Raw genomic sequence first — 20,346 nt, forward strand, 5'->3', positions numbered from 1 at the left:
CAGCCTTTGTAGAATTACTTTTATAGCCCTAAGCATGGAAAACAATACAAACAGATAGAAATGGTCTTCCAGGCTCACACAGATCTTACCTAGGCCCTTTAAGTCCTTTCTGGAACAATGTAGTATATTTTACTGTAAATTAATATATGAATAAATAAATACTTGACCTCTTCTGAGAAAAAATGGAGATATATATGGTATCAAGTATCACTCCAATATAATTCAATGAAAAATAATTACTAACTTTATGTTTTGATGTTTAATGATGTTAAGCATTAATGGAAAAACCAAAAAGTTAGAAGATACTATTCTTATCCTTCAGACAGAATGTCAGACTGAGCAACGTAACTTTGCTTTGGTGAACAAGAGAGACAACTATGAGAGATTCCCGAGCAGAGAAATTATGTAATGAAAATGATGTTTTTTACAAAAACTAATCTGGCAAATAAGATGGTTTGGTGTAAGGAGAGAAAATAAGAGTAATTCAGTAAATAACTTCTAAATGAAAAATATTCTTTATGTATACATACACACACACCTACGCAGGGGAACTTTCTAGAAGGATGCAAACGCAACAATTGATTCTAATTTGCCCTTCTGCATATTTTCCTTCAGGTTTAGGCTATTTTCAGACAAGCTGATGGCAGTAAGCAGGACTACCATAAATATACCCTCTAAAGAAACAAAGAGCTTAAGAACAGAACCCTATATATGCGCTAAATGTATCCCTGAGAAACTTGAGGCAGTATGCAAAAATGGGGGGGCTCCTTAAAATACCACTGTGCTAGAATACAAATAAAACGATGCTCTCATGTGCTGTAGAAGGGTTACCTACCCAAGTAATGATGGTGGTTGTGAGCTGTAAAAAAGCAATCAGTCCATCCTGCTCCTTCTGGGTGATGCCACGTGAAGGAAGGTGACGGTACTGCACACTGTCCGCACTTGGGAGGTCCTTCCGCAGGTGTTCATGATAAAGCATCAAGGAGTGAAAGAAGTGTTCCCAGGAAACAGGGCTGCCCCCTGCTCCTTGAATATTTTCAACTGGAAAGAAAGACAGCACAGAATTTTCTTTCAAAAATGCCTAAGCATTTGCTTGGAAATGGACAGAGAAAATAAATTTCAAACAAACTTTGCCTTTGTCCTAGGTTAAGGAGCATGTTGTCTTGTCTAGAGAAGTCATGTGCTGAAAATGGGTTAGAATCCACCTTTGAACTTGAACTCTGGATTAATTTTTCCTCAGGACGAAGAATGGGTGGTGCCCATGTAATTGCAAAGGGAAATTACTTTGGATGTCAGTTATATACCTCCTATCCAGGAGAGCTCCTCTGTGCTGTCATGTAACTAGACAGGGCTACTTTTCCCACCAAATAATTCCCAGATGTTGAACTTAAATTCCCAGAGAGAGAAAACTACAGTCTAGATTTGTAAACGACACTACTTGTTACACACCAAGCCCCGGGAGCAAAAGCATACGTAGACAGGATCCACAAGAAGCAACCTTGACAGAGAAGTCAAAACGCCGCCTTTGGAGCCAGGCAGATCTCAGTTCCAATCATGGCTCTCCAATTACTTGTGACCTTGGGTAAATTACTTCTCTAAACCTCAGTTTCCTTACATGTAAAAATAAAAGTAATAATATCCACCTAACAGCGCAGATGTTTATTTAATACATATATCTTTCTCTTCCCTTTTGTAGTATTTTTGGTTTAACCAAACTCAACACTGAAAATTAAATGAGGAAACTGGGAAAGGGTCAAGAGAAAAACCATTAAGAACAGAAATTTAGGAAAAAAGCACTTAGGAAGACAAAGAAATCAAACTTAAGTGGCAGGAGTATATATTTTGCTTTGAACACCAAATGTGTTCTTAAAATTTTTTATATAGTAATTTGATTTCTTAAACTGAACTGTATTTTATAAAGCAAATGGTTAAATTCCCCCATAATCAAGAGGCGACTGTAATCAAGGCATCACTATACACATAAAGCCACTGATGTACTTCTTTCCCTGTTGTTATAAAAATAATTTATACACCCTGGTAGAATCTACCAAAAGTAACCAATATTCCTTAATAGACTGGGGATACTGAACTCAAGAATGCCACCACAAACTTACACGACACCCCGCTTTCTCTTACCGTGACTACTACCGTTGACCTTGAGCAGGCTGAAACAGTAGTGGGCACACTGGGGCCCACTGGCCAATCCCTTGAGCATTTTCAGATAAGGAATATAAATAGTTGGAGGCAACAGGTCACCCATCTGCCTAACAAACTTTGACAAGACAACCTGAAACAGGGAAAAACCATTAGTTTACATAAAGCATATCTTAACTTTAAGGCAACGTGGACTAGCTAATAAATACCGCATTTTAACTAAAACTAATTAAGTGCTCTGATTGAACCCCACCAAAGCCAAAATAATCTAATATTCTACTTATGAAAATTTGTTTTTTTTCAAGCTTGTGACAATTTAATGCAATTACAGAGTAATATTTTTGTGAACATAAGGTACATTTTTTTCAAAACATCTCAATATCACAGAACAGAAGACTGCTCACTTTCCAAATATGCAAAACTGAAGATTTTTACTCAGCTAAAATTAACCAGCAAATTCAAAGATATATTCAGAACTCAGAGTTCCTAAATCCCAGTCAAATTTAGTCTAAAGATCCAAAAGTCTTAGTATAGTAACCTGAAAGAGTTTTTGATGGTAACCTACACATGTTCTATTCTGTGTTCTATCCAATTCCATGTTCCTAGACTCCTATTCTCTAAGTCCACTTATTAGTTTTTGCTTTTTACATGCTTTTTCCTTAAATCTATTATCAATAACTAACAATGTCATTCAGACTCATTAATTGAAACTCAAAACTGAAAACGTTACAGATTTCTGGGAATGATTGTTAAATGTTAGGTGTAACAATGGTTTTGTAAAGATTTAGAAAAGCATCCTTATTTTTAAGAGATATTAACCAATGAAAGGCGAAATGTCACGCCGTCTATAATTTACTTTAAAATACTCCAGCAAAATAAAAGTAGTAAAAATAACAGTAGTAGATGAAGCAAACATGGCAAGATGTTAACAGCTATTAAATTAAGATGTTGGGTCTTCATTATAATGAATCTGTCTTCCATATTTGGAAATTTTCATAATAGAAAGATTTTAAAATCTTTAAAAATTTTAATAAATCCTCTCCACAACATTTTTTTAAATGGAGAGAAAAATGAAACAATAAATGTAAGAAATACACTAAAAAAGAAACGACATCTGACCTTAGACTGACTCTAGCATAAATAAAAATTATACAGCGTGAAAGCTCCTAGAACAGGAAATCCCAAAAAGATGAGGACAGGTATGGCAACCCATCTTATTAGCTACTGCATATCATACTTCAGTTGACAGAGGATAGAAAATGGACCGTTTCCTACAATATCTACTGACTCATAGGGATTTTGTCATCAATTATATCTTCTAAGCTTTTTCCTTTAGTACTTATACCTCTCCTAACTTTCCCAACTTGTTAAGAATGATGTGTATTGGTTATTGTCATGCCTACAGAGGACAGATTAATACAAATGAACACTAATAGAATTCAAATAAGTTTCACATAAAGAGACGAGACACCTTTCTGTCTCTAATGATTTCACACATACCTAATAAAAGACTGACTCCATATACTCCAAAATGATCAGAACTTAAATTTAAAAGTTTTAAGTTTCCTTCCGTAAAAGGAAAGTGTAAATTTCTAAAGGTTACACTGGTGGTCATTTGTGTTAACAGCAGTAACATCAGCAAATAACATTTTTCATGTTTTCAAGATTCCCAACGACCATCCCAGAGTAGAAAAGTAGAAAAATTAGGAGCTCACCTGGCGTTGAGGGGGTCGCTGATGGGCCACCCCGAGGTAAGAACCCAGTAGAGTGGTGGTCTGAAGAGGCTCTGAGGGACACCAATACTCTAGAGCAAGCTCCAAATTAAAAGGGTTCTTTTTATATAGCTCACCAATCTGCAAGAGCAAACAAAGACTGTGGGAAAATGCCTTTAACTCAAAAATTACTTTTAAAGAAAAATGTACATGTTTACTGAATTAACTTGTCTATTTAAAATATTAGACCTGAAGTTTTCCAAAGGTAGGAAATAATGGAAGGAGGGAGGTAACAACCCACCCAATATAACGGCTTACCAAGAGCATTAAGTGTTCCAGATCCCTTCTAAGTGAAATGGGGGGTTCATTACCCATCTGCATACTCATGTGAATCATTCGAGCATCTTCATCTGCCCGGTTCCTCAACTGCTTCACCTGTTAAATGTATTACATATGGTTTAATATGTAAATTCAGTATGTGGGTTAATAATGTTGAAATCAGGAAATCAGGCAACTGTCTAAAAGTGATTACATAAAAATAAACTTTGTTTAACTATCTATTCCACTTTAATGACATGAAGAAATAATGCTAGAAATTTTGTTGCAACACTACTATCCATAATTTATAATATATTAAAACTTCAATGCATTTTCCATTATAGAGGAGTTTAGTTTAATTACAGTGTTTCTCACTGGGGACATTACCGACATTTTAGGCAGGACATTTCTTCACTGGGTTGGATTATCCTGAACATTGGAGAATGGTTTAGCACTCTGGACTACCTGCTAACTATCAACACCACTACAGTTATTGTAACAAGCAAAAATTCTATTTTTCATTCATCCTACATTATCCCACCTACCTTCATTGGCATAAGTGCAAGGAAATCTGTGATGAGATTATGGATTCTACGAGTGTAAAATTCCTCCTGATAGAAGTTTTCTGACATCACTACGGATTCAGTGAGGAACAGGAAAACATTGTCAGCAACTGCAAGTTCTGCCATTGCTTCGTCTGCTTCTGTGAATTCAGCCAGAGCTAGAAATATGTTGAGAAAAACAGCACGTGGAGGAAAAGTTATTAAACTATATTGTAATATCTCTTAACATTCTGTTGATATTTCAAAATTGCCCAACCTCCTAGAATGTGCTCTGCACAGAGCAAGACTGCGTATGACGCTAAGGGTCTCACAAACCCCAAAGAACTACTGAAAAAGTCCATTAGAAAACCACATGCTCACAGAAATACCATGAGTGATAAAAAAATTACTTCAGGGATACAGGACGTCATTCTGATGCAATCACAGAGCTTTTATCAAAACGTTAACATATAAAAATAATGCTAAGGCTTTAATCTCAATGAAATGAACTGGATCATTCAGAAAGTCCATGGCCAACAAGTGAGACCAAAACCTGAACGTGACCACCTAAGTAACTCCATTAATTTGGTAATCAAATAGCAAAAATTGAAAAAGAAAATCTTAATCTAAAAACAAACTGGTCTACTTATACATTTTTCAGCTTTTTATTTGGAAATTTTCTAGCAGATATCTAAAAAAAGACCAAATCTCCACATACCCCTCACCTTGTTTCAGTATTATCCATTATAGTCAATCTTATTCCATCTGGATCTCCATGCATTCCCCTCTCCACCCAAATTAGACTGAAGCAAATTTCAGATAACTTAATAATTTCACTCATAAGTATTTCAGCATACAACTCAAAAAGATACTTTAAAAACAAAATAAACTTTATTGTAAACTTTAATAAAGTTTACAGTATTGTAAACTTTAATAAAATCTTTCCAAATTTACCATAAAAACAAGTGACAACTCTTTGAAATTCAAATTACAACAAAAAGCATAGTTCTCATTCTGTTAATGTCCACCAATATCTGAGTATGGTAATTACATGAATGTAAACAGAAGGACAGGATTTGCTATAGTAGGTAACAAACTGTTAAAAGTCCAAATCCACATTCACTCTTGATTGACCCTAAGAGCTCCTTTCTAACATATGGTATTTTAAAATAATACTAGTTTTTAATTTGGCACAATGTGAAAAATTAGTTTGTGACCAAAACCAAGAAGAAAGATGTTTAAAAAAATAAAATAGTTAATGAAAAGAAATACTGGGATACGGACATTTCAAATTTTAAACGCTTAAGGAAAAGCAGAAGCTAAAAGCATTTTTATGGGTTCTAAGAAAGGGAAATAATATTTCATATAATTTCTTTTGACAAGAGAAAAAAAGGTCTGTATTCTACCATATTATAATGTAATACAACTCAGGATAGCTTCCTATGCTCATGCTTATATATGGCAAAGGTAACACCACTTCCAAAATACCATTAAAATCGGTATGTTCTTTCTCATAACAACAGTACCTACAATCAATTTACCTGTCACATCAGGTAGCTGAGATATTCCCCTCAGTGCCAGTGCCCAGGCAAGTCTAACAGTGGCTTGCAGCCCAGGCAGTTTCCAAGGCTGGGAGTCTTGAAGGCGAGAGTGAACTGTTGCAATATATTGTCTCTCTGTCAACAGTGGAAGTTGATGAATCACATCTGAAAACACACACAAAAAACCACTATACCAAAAAGTAGAAAATTCTCACTTTTCATATACAAGAATAATGTCTAAAAATCAGAAAATCAGAGTATTCTCATCAAAGAATTATGACTAATTAATATCAATGTTTAACAAACCAAAAAGTACACTATTGTAAAAACTGTACACAAACTAAAAGTGAAAGAAGAAATCGACAATAATCTTAAATTTTAATTTCATTATTTTCAATGGTTTTTTATAAGTGTACTATAAAAAAAATTGAAAAATAGTTAAAGAGCCACTCGTGTTTCCTGTATATGAATTCTAAAATATAAAAGTCAATGCTACTTAAAGATCAAAATAGAATCTTAAACTAATAGCCCGAATGTAAAATATCAAACAAAAACTGACCAAAACAAAGGATGCAAACTGCAAACAAGTATCTACTCTGATTATAACACAAATGAAATAGCCAAATGAAAATTAAAGAATTTTTAATTTATAGTTCAATTGTACTACGGTACTTCAAAGAAGCACAGGATTTTGGATACCAAAAGAATGGGAATTACCACTGACCAACTAAGAATTCATTTATTTTTCTTCATTATTTTCTTATACTTCCTTTTGATGTCATATTGTGAATGATTAGTTCAGTGGTTCCCAACCTTTATGAACACATTCTTTAATTTCCTGTATTTTGAAAGTTTCTAATACTGTACATGTACTAACTCACTTCTCCTATTAAGCAAAGACATAGAGAATAACCAACAGAAACTATAAATGATATAATCACTATAAGCACCTGAAATTGATACAATGACAACCTAATGCAAAAAGCCTTTGTAACTTAGCCTATGAAACTTCCCGGGCATTCCATTTAGCTTTTGAAAGTCACAGCTTACGAACTTCCAACAATACAGCCGATCCCCACTTAATTCTGTGCTTCATTTCATTCAGTACAGGAAATCTGACCAACGTACTAACTGGCAGCTTCCTATACAAGCACAGGTGTGCATCTGTGATACACAAAGTACTGTGTGACAACTTGATTGGAGGTGAGGGGTCGTTGTGATTTAAATAAGCCTTTCCTAATGGCTAAGGATGGTCACCAAAGATGAGTGAAAAATGCCTATTCTCCTCACATACTTAATGAGGGAAATAGATGAGACAATGAAAACTGGACAAGGGATAACTTGCAGTAATTACACAAATCTATGACATTAAATGGCAATAATCTTCCTTTGTGGGAACCATTTTTGTAATCCTCAGTTCTAAGCAGTTAACTGGTTATGTGGTTACCAAGTAAAATTTTAATCTACTTTAGAGAAAATATAAGTCATAGATGACATATTACTAAAAATGATAGTTATCCTCCCTTAGAATGTCTTCAATAGGTTTGAAATGTGAATAGTAAAAAAAAAAAAAAACCAAGCAATTAATTAAATTAGGCATGCGTAACGCGTGAACATGTAATTACATAACTTTTAACACTTTCCCATTCTAAAACCCCAAAGAACAGAAACATCTATGAGGATTCTAATTATTTTTAAAATGTGATCTTATATTTAAACATTCAAATATAGATGAAATGCACACAAAGGAATAAAATGTACAATTTTTTATTTTAGTAGTTAAAATATCACCCTTCTTAAATATTATCTCAACAATTTTTAAATATGATTTTTTAAAAACAAATGTATTAATAGGTATAAAATCCGATACCATCACGTTCCTCTGTGCTTTGTTCTATAAAACTGGTATCAAAGCAGTACAGAAGCGCCATAAGAAGAGCCAGATTCACTGCATCCAACGAGCCATTAGCCTCAACGGTCACTCTTTCCAAATGTCCAATAAGGAGTAGAGTGTCATCTTTGCCTAAAGGTGACTGGCAAGACCAGGCAAAAAGGCTTTCTGCCAGAGACTGCCTGCACTCCTTGATGAGATCAGAAACCTAGAAAGAAAAATGGATGATTATCAGTGTAAATAAATTACAGTGAAGCCTGGTCTTAGTCCAAACTGAAAACGATCTTTTATAAAGGCTAACTAAATAAATGTACCTAAATCCACATGGGACCCCACAATCTCACCTCTGAAATTCTAAACAAACCCAAATGTTAATTCCTCATTCTTAAGCTCCAAGGTCCTACTTGGGATAACCAATTTCTTGAAGAGTTCATTCCAGAAATAGAGCTAGAAGGGCCATAAGGGACTAGAAAGAAGCTAAAATAAATGCAAGTCTATTTCGTGGGCACAATGCTTACACACTTTAATATGCATTATTAGTCCTCCCATGCCTGTACTAGAAGAATGTTCTAATTGTCATGGCTTTTCTGCCTCCTAGATTTGACAACCCGTGAATTGATGTTGTTGGACCCTTGCCTCTTTGCGATGTTTTTCACTGCCCAAACCTCTCTCGCGCTGTAGTTTCTCAAACTCATTGTTCACATCAATCTGTGACACCAGAGTAAGGACTTTATAAGTCAACCCTTGCTGCATCAGCTCATCTGTAAAGCGTGTTGTCATGGAAACCAGCTCTGGACTGTAACGAAAAGAAATCAACAAAAAAGTTGTAATGAACAATAAGTAATGTTTATACTTCCTCATCATATGAATATGGCAAACACTTTTCACAATAATATGGCACTCCTGGAAACCAAGAATAACCTAGCTCCCTAGTTCTTTTCATCCTTTCTAGATCACTGGGTTTCAATAAGCTTCCAACCATAAATAACACCCATCCACTGTTTATAAATAAGTGAACCATTTTTTATTTGTAAACAAAATAAACTACGTTTAAACTATTGTATCATTCTTGGCAGAATAAGGGACTATTTATGACCTCATTTATGCTATATACATTACTTAAATTATTAAGGAGAAATTTTTGTTTCTAAAATTACAATTCTTTGAGTAATTTCCAATTAACCCCTGAAATCCTAAGAAGCAAACAGACCTGAGTTCAAGGGTCCATGTCTTTCCCCGTCTAGACTGTATCAAGGCTTTCAGGGAATTTGCAATGCACCGCTTTCCGTCCCAATATAACAAGACAGCTACTAATCCTCTGGTGAGTCCAGGGAAATGTGGCTGTTGGTGCTCTCCTGGAAAAGGAAGTGGAGAGATAATTTAGTAAATAAACACTTACGTGTTTGGGATGCGACAAAAATCACTGTACCAATGTTCGAAGAAATCACAGAATATTAGGGTTTAAGGGGCCCTACAGGTCCTCCACTTTAAACACCCATCCACTGTCTTATTCTCTTTCACATGAAATCTTCCAAATATTTGGAAGGTTCTTCCCCTAATCTTCTCTGAAAATTAAAGAGCCTTTAGTTATGTTTCATCTTCACTTGCCCTTATTCCTTTGAGTAAGTTCCACTTTATCTTTTTGGAAGTACCCTGCTTATAGTTTTGGTTTCATTTCCTATGGCTTTTTTCCCCCTTAGGCAATCACTCCTGCACTGTACTGTACTCCCTCCTGTTCCCCAAATTCATCTCACTGCTTCCCACCTCTCGACAGGCCACTGCTTCCGTCTGAAAGGCCTTTGTCCTCCTGGGCTGCACCTGTTCCACTTGACATAACACCTACTCATTTTTCAACAACTACCTTAAACCTCCTGCTATCTGTGAAGACTTCTCTGTACAACCCAACGTCAATTTCATCTACTGCCCTCTGGACCATCACTAAAGCTTGCACAAACTTGCATTAATACATTTAATGGTGTCATAATTACTTGTTTCCATGTCTTTCTCAATTACCAGACTATGAGCTCCTTTATATGAGTTGACGTTTTATTCCTTTTTATATCCCTGGAATCTTAACACAGTGCCTGGCCCATGGTATGCACAGAATTAATGTTTGTTAAATGAAAGTTCTGAGTTAAGCTCAAAACTCAAACGTGTCCAGTTAGCATCTCCGTCACAGAATGGGAAAACTATCTTACTTGTTCTCAACATCGTACTTCTTTTCATGTAGCCTCAGGTCAAAAAGGATCTTGGTAGCCACACAATATCTTTAGACATAGGCCTCCTGTCAGTTAAAAGGCCCACATGACTCCTTCACCTGGCTCCTTTAATTAAAATGAATTGATTTTATGGAACTGTCAATCTTTTCTCCATATAGAAGAGAAATAATTTCGAAGTCATTCTGGATTATGTAATTCTTCTGCCTAAAGTCCTGCCAATAAGTTCCCTCTGCAATCAGAACGAAACCTGAAGGATTTTCATGGTCTACGAGACTGACTGTGATCTGCTTCCTGCTCCAGCCTCGTCTTCCTTCACCCGCCCCCATTCCTAATGTTCCCAGCACAGCAGTCGGTTTCTCCTTTCGCATGCCTGTCTGCTCACCCCGACACGTGCTGTCCGCTCGGCCTGGAACAGCCTTCCCAGCAGCTCTGGCACCTTGTGCAGGTCTCAGGGCAAACGTCCCAACCTCAGAGAGGTTTTCTCTAAGTACCCCGTTTACAGTTGCCCCCCTACCAGCTCCCGTCTCTCTCTATCCCACTGCCTTGCTTTATTTTCTCCCTAGAACTCAGTATTATTAAAATTATCTTATTGTGATCTATTCATCATCTGAATCACCCCCTCAGAAAGAAACTCCAAAAAAGCAGTGACCTCCCCTTCTTACTCATTATATGACAATAAATACTTTGCGCTATAAGATTTCCGAGATGCAGCCAACGATTCTTTGCTAGTAAGCGATCATGTAAAAGCTTATCTTAAAACAGTTAAAATTACCTTTAACAACTCCGATCACTAAACTAAAGACTTAGTCAAATATAAACCAAAGGAAATATTTTGAATATGGTTTTTCAAATAAACAACATCCTTAGAAACTATTTTGGAATCTAAATGATATGCTACTTTAAACTCCAAGTGATAACGTGATAACTCAGTGCTACCTCAGCACAGGTGCAGTTAAGGGTTAACCTACCGGCAAGGAGAAGCTCAACAGCAGCCAGCTCTCCAATATCAAAAAGATCACTGAGGATAAAGGCCTCTTTAATGAGCTGTTCAGGAAGAAGTCGGGTCCCCTGTTGACCCTGGATGGCGACTCCCTCTGTACTGGCTTTCTGAACCTTCTCATGTTGTTGAACATTTTTTGGCTACAATGGTAAAAATAAATAAGATCACGCAATGAAAATAATACATTGGAGACAATGCCTTAAATTGTTACCTAGAGTTTATTCAGACAGCGTGGTAACATGACAAATATTTCTTTATCAGATAATCTACAATTAGAGCTTTATGCAGTCACATTTTACATTATCTTTATCTTTTTATACTATTGCTACCTTCTCAATAACTGCTTCTGCTAAACTCTGAACTACAAAATTCTGAGAAGGCACACTATTTTTTAAGTTTCTAAGGAACTTCTCCAATTATGTATTTAATAAATAAAAACAATAAGGTCTTCAAGTGGGAAATAACAAATGCATATATGACTTGTTAAATTAAATAGTAGGATTAATGACAGTTTAATATATTATTTAAAATGTGGCCTTATCCCCCAAAACAGTCTTACTTGGTTCAAATATTTAACAAATGACATATAGTATAGAATTACTTGATGGATCATAAAAATCTTAGAAATTTATACCTTTAAAAAGGCCACAAAGATCATTTAATCCAACTCATCTATTAGCAGAAGGGAAAACTGATGCTCAGATAAGTCAGATGACTTGCCTGTGGGCATATAATGCTAGTGATACAGCCCAGACTGGAACTCAGCTCAACTGGCTCCCAGGCTAGCACTCCCTCTAATATAAACAGCTAAAAAAAGCTAAAAAAGCTAAAAAGCCAAAAGCCATTTCTGGTAAGACGAACCCATAAATAGTTCCCAGAGGGTCTTGTTAGTCTATAAAACAAAACTGTCAAACAGCAAGGAAACAACTTTCCCAATATGAATCCCTCCACGTAAGTACTCTAGTTCTGCTTGAAAAGGATTTCAGAAAGAAGTAATTAATGATATGCAAGAATTGATTAGTTCAGATAATACAATTCACACAACGTTATGAAGAGTTAAAATGGTGAAGTGCACCTGGAAACAAATAAAATCCTCAATCTTACTGGGCTTAGAGGTATTAACTGTAAGTCAGAAATTCCAAGGAGGCTCCTATTTTTAGAATATACTGACTTTCTACATCACATTCAAATGTTATTAAGTTATCTCCTAGCTAGAGATAAATAAATATAATATTAACTTCTGAGGAGAACAAAAAGAAGATAATAACTGCTCCTAGGGAAAAAATTACATTTTTAGAGAAAACCTGAATCAATGAATGAGAACAAGTAACATATTTCATTTACAGGCATTAGGAGTTTACTTGCTCCTTTGATCTTTAAGTAAATAAAAAAAAGAAAATTTCCTACCGGGTTTTTAAACAATGAGATGAAGTCAGGTTTGTGTTTTTTCAAAATCATGTCAAGAAGGTGGACAGCTTCCGGTTGTCTTCTCCAAAATGCACTTCCCAACGTCTGCCAAATGTCTTTGTAAGGACCCCATAGACTAGCAGCTTGAAGAAAAAAATAAGTAAAATCAGCATCAAATGAAACATATATTTGGAAAATATCATAAGGTATTGCCTACATGTTAGTCATGCTCACTGCTACTTTTCAATATACAAAGTTATACATACAAACCAAACATTAACATAAAAGCATACTTATTAAAATTCTCAAGCAAAAATACACACATCATTTTTTCTCACTTATGATAATGTAAAGTAAATCCTGACTCTAAATTGGAATATCAGCTAAACCTGGTTTTGCCACTTTATTAGCTATGTGACATGGAGTGAGGAAATAACCTCTTTAAACTTCAGTTTCCTTACGTATATATGAAATAGGGACGTCATGCCTGCTTGTTAGGGTTGAATGGTTAAATGAGAGACCCCAGATAAAACACACGATACAGTGCCTGGCATGTCATAGGCACGCCATAAATGTAAGTGCCTTTCCATTCCTCCACAGCATCCAAATGAAAAGCAGGAGTAGGGGAAATAAAACAGATTTTGTAAAACTTAGCAGCTGAAAACAAAGGTATGTTATCTTGGCTGACTACCACCTATTAAAAACCAGCATAGAAACACAGAATGCTTTTGTGAACTCGGATAACAAGGATCACATTTTGATGTGTAAAGGTAATAAGCGATACTAAGTAATACTGAGCTTTTTTTATGTGCCACTGAGCAGGGTTCTAAGCTCTTTACACATATTATTTCATCCCAGAACACTATGAGGTCAGCACTATGTCTTCCTCCATCTTATATAGAAACTGAGGCAGAGAGGTCAAGAAACTCACCCAAGGTGACACTGGATAAGGAAGTAGGTCGTGAACACAGGCAGGCTGACAATGCGCCCTAACCACTAAGCTGTACTGCCTCCACACACACTACTTGGAAAGTGAAAATGAGATCAATTTAGGTATTTCAGACATATCTGATAAATAGTCTGGTAAGTGATGAAATTAAGATCACATCTAGACACACCTAGGAAAATTCACCTTAACTCAGCCAAATTCACTTATCTAACAATATTTACGCTCCACAAATGAACAACAGCACAGCATCACAGGCGATAAGAAAAACAATCCTGGGCTTTAAAAACTCACAATCAAGTTTGCGAGACAAAATGTACATCCGTGAAATATTTCAATGACAGTAAAAATAGCAGGAAGATTGTTGCCACAAAATAATGTAAGAATTTCAAAAGATCAAAACGATGGTCAAGGACTTTAAGGGGCAACTGCACTTGTGTAGCAGTTTGAAGGATGGGGAACATCGGGGTGACAAAGAACAGCCAAGGGAAAGTGTAAACAAAGAATTTGATAGGTGTGAAAGTGTGAAAGAGAATTCAAAGAACAGGAGTGAAATTAAAGATGTCAGACTGGCGTCTTTCCACCTTTTCTGACTCTCACCCATGGTAAGAAATATTCCAGATTGCAACCCAGTACACACACACATGCAAAACTGAAACAGGTTTTATATAAAATACTAATATTCATTCATTTATTCCATCAGTGCACTCATATTTTGTATACTTTTCCCTCTTTTGGTGGGGGACCCACGAAATTTATTTAGGAGCCATGATTTGAAAAACACTACCCTGAAGTCCACGTTTCTGTCTGCAAACAATCAGATGTGGTTCCCATGCATGTTTATAAAGACTCTGAAAGGGAAACTAGTCAAAACCAATCAATCAATTACTCAATAGAATGAAACTTAGAACTAACAATAGCCTAAGCTGTAAAGGACGACGATCTCTAAACAAGGTTAACTGCTATCTGAGAAAACACAAAACCAAATAAAGTCACCAGGGCAGGAAGAATGACGTGAAAGATATCTGTAACCCAATTAAATGCATTACAATCCTGAGAACAACATTGTCAGAAGAATGCAATGTACTGAGAATATTTTTACAAGGTGGGATGTGCAGGGTGAGGACAGACTCACACCAGTCAAGCTGGATCATTCATTCCCTCAACAAGCATCTACTGAGGCCGTTCTAGGTGCCCGACACTGCAGACTGAGCAAGACGAGCAGAATCCCTCATGCAACTGACAGATCGACAAGAGACATAGACATTACACATGGACTTCAAAAAACAATGACCAGGGTCATAAAAGCTATGATGAAGTACAGAGTGCTGAGACTACATAAAAGGAAACACCTACCCTGCTCTGAAGGGCAGGGCAGGAAGTGATATGTCAGGTCTTTGGGGTGGGGGGGTGGGGGTTATGAGAATCAGCAAGACCAGACCACACATAGAGAGCACTCATCCAACGCCCTGCTTTGCTCCCAGACTTGCCAAGCTGCTGATTTAAAAACTATAGCTTGTCATATAAATTTCCAGGGTAAAGACTGTGCCCATGAACCAGCATGAGAACCCATGCAGATATAGATCAATACCTTGGCATAATGGTATGGCATGTATCTGTCTTTTAACGAGTTTGATTAGAGAAACCCAATTCCTGCGACCTAATCACCTGGATGCACTAACAAATATCTAAGTTCTAGGCCTGCCGAAACGAGGGCCGACCCTGGATCTGGCGATGCTAGTTGGATGGTGACTGGCTGACTGCCGTAGAGATCACTTTCTTGGCCCCCTCGAACTCAAAGGATAGAGTAGTTCTGAGCCTTGTATCCAGAACATGGACTTTTTCCTAATAGGAACTGGGAAAGTTTCAACTATTAGTAGTTGACAAAACTGGCACACAGTGGTGTGACTGACGGACGACCTAGAATACAAAGTGTCAGGGACGGTGAACGATAGGTAGGTAAGCCACTCACCAGGTGACGGAGCCTAAAGTAGGATGAGGGCAGTAAAACAGACATGGCCTGTTAGTCGAGTCACAATTGGTAACTGATTGGCACAGGGAGTAAAGAAAGGGTACCAAAAATGACTCCTAGGGAAATCTGAAACTTGCCTTACCACAGGTATTTTAAAAACCTGACAAACAGCTGACAAAAGTAAATTCTCTGTCAGTAAAAATAAATAGAACATCTGAGGACCTCATAAATTTCTTTGTACTATACGCACACATACTCAGCTTGAATAAGCTCCGTGAGTTCTACTGAAAAAATCCATCCCCCCCCCAATTTTGGGGGGGAGGCATCCAGTAACAGTTCAAAAATATAAAAAACCCCAGTGGCCTCTTTAGTCCATCATAACGTCAGCACATCACAGAAGGTAGTTGCAACAAAGATTTCTCTACAGTTTGTCTTTGGTTTGACTAATTTTAGTAGATATCTTCCTGTTACTGGTTACAAATAAAAGGAGGCTATCCATTATTCCAAATGACTAAATATGTATTTTTAACCTAAGTGATTTGTCCATAGGAGAAACACTGTACCTTTGTTTTCCTTGTACTCGGTATAGGGAAGCTTACAGTGTAGTGAGGAGACGCATTTATCACCCAGTCATACGTTAGTGTAATAGCCAATTTGGTAAGTGCTGCAAAGCAGAGGGGTCCAGAGCAAAGATCAGGGGAATGTGAGCTGGCCGGGGAGCCCAGGGAAGGGAAGGATTCATTAGGGAAGTGAGGGTTAGGCTGAAGTCTGATGGGAGTTAACCGAGGGATTGGAAGTGAGGACATGCACTCTAGGAAGAGAGGAACGCATGTGGGTGCCCACAGCAAGAGGCAACACTGCACACCCAAAGAATTAAGAAGAAGCCCAAAAGAGCTGGAGTACAGAAAACAAGGGTTTGGCCAAAGAGGCAACTGTCATACCTTGCAGGGCTTCCTAGCCCATGGTAAGGATTTTGGTTTTTACCCTAAAAGATCAAGCCAGATAAAGATTAAAAACATCTGCTGGACTTAGTGAAATAGAAGAGCATGTGACCCTTACTGAGGGCTGGTTAGGAGGATGGGGAGAGACCAGTATGGAAACGGAGTCAGTGAAGGCTGACAAACCTTTGAAAGGTCTGCCAGTGAGGAGGGGCAAGAGGACGGTAAGGAGTGAGGCATGAGATCAAGAGAAAGAGGGAAGGTGAGTGGAAACAAGAGGAGCAAGAAAAGAGACGCATATACAACAGGGAGGAGTGGTAGGGAGAAGGGCAGAAAGGGTAGGATTTACCTTAAACAGGGAGACACAGACAGGGAAACTGATTCAAAGGGTGCAGATGTATCTAGGCTTGTAGGTTTGAAGGGGGAAAAAAGAGAGTTCATGCCTGTTGGCTTCCATTTGCTCTGTGACGAGGAGACCGACGGGTGGGTTGGAAGTTAAAAATTTGAGGAGTGTGAAAAGGTCTCAAATAGTCAGTGCTGTGAACAGAACAGGGTCCACTAGACTGCCACAGAGAGATTGTCAAGTAGTGTTAGTAATTGTGTACTGACAACAAGCTGTACGTCTACTTAGCCAGGACGATACAAATCACAACACTAGAAAATCATGCAGCAGAAACTCAAGCATAAGTCTTAGAACTCTTCAACCTCTGTATTTTCCCCCTTCTATTAAGTTGGTGCAAAAGTAATTGTGATTTAAAAGGTTAAAAATAATTGCAAAAACGGCAATTATTTTTGCGCCAACTCAATACAATTCTTAAGATGTTTGACTTTTTGGAACTGTGGTTGAAAAAAATAAAAAGCCTAACAGAATTTACTGTCTTAAACATTTTTAAGTGTACCGTTCAGTAGTGTTAATGCATTCACATTGCTGTACGTCACATCTCCAGAACTTTTTCATCTTACAAAGCTGAAACGATACCCATTAAACAACAACTCCCCATTTCCACCTTCCCCCAGCCACTGGCAACCAACATTGTTTCTATGAGTTTGACTGCGTTAGATGCTTCATAGAAGTGGAATCATACGGGATTTGTCTTTCTGGGACTGGCTTGCTTAGCGGAATGTCCTCAAGGTTCATCCATGTTGCAGCATGTGACAGGGTTTCCTTTTTAAAGCTAATAATATTCCACTGTATGTATACACCACACTGATTATCCACTCATCCATCTTTGGGTTGCTTCCCTAAGATGTTTAATTTTTAAATAAATATTTTACTGACTCGTGGTTTTTTAAAATGTTTCCTTTCTATGTTGCCAATTAAATACTCCTGCCACAAAGCCTTATACAATGTATACTCTCTGTGGCTGTCAACAACTCCTTTTTCTTTCAATTATTTATGTTTAATGGCATGAGTATGTACTAAAGAAATGTATATAACCACACGTATAACACGCAAGCCTTACTTTTAAGTTTACATCAGGGTGGGAGAGTGGGGCAGCAATACCGTGTTTCCCCGAAAATAAGACCTAGCCAGATCATCAGCTCTAATGCATCTTTTGGAGCAAAAATTAATATAAGACCCGGTCTTATTTCACTATAAAACCGGATCTTACCTAACATAAGACTGGGTCTTATCTAATATAATTATATTAATTTTTGCTCCAAAAGATGCGTTAAAGCTGATGGTCCGGCTAGGTCTTATTTTCACGGAAACATGGTGTTAAGGAAGTAACCTCATTAATAACATTCAGATATATGAAAATTTGATGTAACAAAACAAATTAGGTTGTGTTTGAGTAGTAGCATGTAGTAAATTAAGTATCAAAAATTGGCTTAGAAGCATTAGCTGTATAACCTTAGGGAAATTACTTACCCACTCTAAGCCTCTACTTCCAAATCTGTAAAATGGGGTATTTAATAGCAGGTACCCCATAGGTGTACAAAGGGGACTAAAGGAGATGAAAATACAACTGAGTTCAGTGCCTGGGAAACAGCAGGTGCTCGATAAACACCACCATTATTATAAAACTTAGATTTAGACAACTTTTCAAGAATATCAGTCCGGTGGAAAGAGCCAGCACCAAAAATAAAAAACCAACCAACAAAAATGACTGCATGGAGGCAGAAAACGAAAAGGCCCCCAAGAAACAGTCCTCTTGAGTGAGAGTCTCTACAAGCATTTACCACACAGATATGCTCTTAATTACGCCCAGGAAGCTAAGTACGTCTCAATCTAGGCACTGACCTGCTGAGCAAGCAATTCGTTTTCAAGCATCCTTGCCCCGCCCACTAGGCGCCAACAGTTCATCCCAGGAATTGTGACAATCAAAATGCACCCGCTTTCAAACGGCCCCCGGGGCAGGGAGATGGTACCGCCCCGGGCCGAGACTCCCCAGAAGAGAACCCACCCCAAATGTTTCAGAGTTCCTTTACTACCTTCGAGATTCTACCCCGCCCCGCAGATCGGCCGCTCCAAAGGTCCAGCAGCATCCAGCGAACTGGGGGTCATTTGCTGAGCCCGTGACACACCTTCATGGCCACCCTCCGGGTTACAGGCTTCGTAATCCTGCTCTCTGCAGGACCCCCCAACCTCCAGGAAGGGTCCCAGTGCCTAGTTTGGGGTGCGAGTGGTCAGCCTGCGCTCGTGGCTGGAACATCTCAGGTCCTCCGGCCTCACTGCCCGAGACTCGCGAATCCACAACGTGGGGTGGGGAGTGGGCAGGCCCACGCGCGGCCCTGGGCTGGCAGAGACTGCACGCCCGACTGCAGTGGACCAAGCCTCCGTGCCTCGCGACCCTCACACGCCAGCCCGAGGGCTAGAGCCGCAGCGACGACGCGCGCCATTCAAACCGGGGAGGGGCGGGTCTCTAGGCCCAGAGCTAGTGAGAAGCGGGCACTTGCGCAACTGGGGGCCTGGACTCCGAGGAACCTCACGGCCCAGGTGTCTCCCTGAAGACCCGATCACTGCCCTGCCCCCGTTTCCCTTCTGCCTCGCCACACTTACCCGAATTTACCGCCAACAGCGTCGCCATGTTGGAGGCGCACTAACGGAGCCCTCCGCCGCACAGAAGCCCCAGGAAAGCGTGAGGCTGCCCGTGGCGCCGCCTGAACAGAAAGACACCACGCTGCCCACTCCGAATTGCACGCTCGACCGGCTCAGGCGGACAACTATTCAAAAATCTGCTCTGGGTCACATACGTCAATTTTCGCCAGGATTAGTCCCATTCAAATAAGGCGAGGGCAACCAGTTGGGAAATGCGAGGTCCTTGATTTGACGTTACTCGTGCAGTGCATCCTGGGATTTGTAGTTTCTAATGATGAAGAAAGTTGGTTGGGGGAACCAAAAAGATATTCTGAGACAAGTTATTGAAATGACGCCCATTTATGATATTATAAAAGCCGCAAATTCAAATCATTACCTCTACTTCGAATTAAATATTCCTGGCATTACTCCCTTACTGGGGGGGGGGGGGGGGTAAGGGGCCTTATAGGGTGAAACAAATCATAACTTTTATTATGAAATTTTCAACAGTACACAAAATTAGAATAGCGAACGCCCAGCTTCAATAGCATGACCCATTCCTATATCCCAGCCCCAACATGGGAGCTTATTTTGAAGCAATTTCCAGACGTATCATTTCATAAACACCAAATATTTTTCTACCTAAGCATTCCCATATAACTGTACCTTCCTTTTTTCATTTGC

General features: G+C 38.4%; 1 protein-coding gene across 2 annotated transcripts in view; it reads right to left on the reverse strand.

Annotated features, from left to right (window-relative positions):
- The window catches only part of NUP205 (nucleoporin 205), a 59,840-nt gene extending 40,056 nt beyond the window's left edge, over positions 1-19,784 (reverse strand). For both annotated transcript variants that reach the window (XM_019750703.3, XM_019750711.3), the window contains exons 1-12: positions 19,645-19,784; positions 12,785-12,927; positions 11,346-11,517; positions 9,369-9,513; positions 8,795-8,954; positions 8,138-8,366; positions 6,268-6,432; positions 4,730-4,905; positions 4,185-4,301; positions 3,870-4,007; positions 2,137-2,287; positions 836-1,041 (exon numbers count right to left, since the gene is read on the reverse strand). In XM_019750703.3, coding sequence (XP_019606262.3) covers positions 836-1,041; positions 2,137-2,287; positions 3,870-4,007; positions 4,185-4,301; positions 4,730-4,905; positions 6,268-6,432; positions 8,138-8,366; positions 8,795-8,954; positions 9,369-9,513; positions 11,346-11,517; positions 12,785-12,927; positions 19,645-19,672 — 1,830 coding nt within the window. In that variant the 5' untranslated portion in view covers positions 19,673-19,784. The remainder of the gene's footprint in view (positions 1-835; positions 1,042-2,136; positions 2,288-3,869; positions 4,008-4,184; positions 4,302-4,729; positions 4,906-6,267; positions 6,433-8,137; positions 8,367-8,794; positions 8,955-9,368; positions 9,514-11,345; positions 11,518-12,784; positions 12,928-19,644) is intronic.
- Positions 19,785-20,346: the final 562 nt, after the last annotated feature.

Source organism: Rhinolophus sinicus, chromosome 8, assembly GCF_057876585.1.
Source record: "Rhinolophus sinicus isolate RSI-liver-muscle chromosome 8, RSI-T2T, whole genome shotgun sequence".
Taxonomy (NCBI): domain Eukaryota; kingdom Metazoa; phylum Chordata; class Mammalia; order Chiroptera; family Rhinolophidae; genus Rhinolophus; species Rhinolophus sinicus.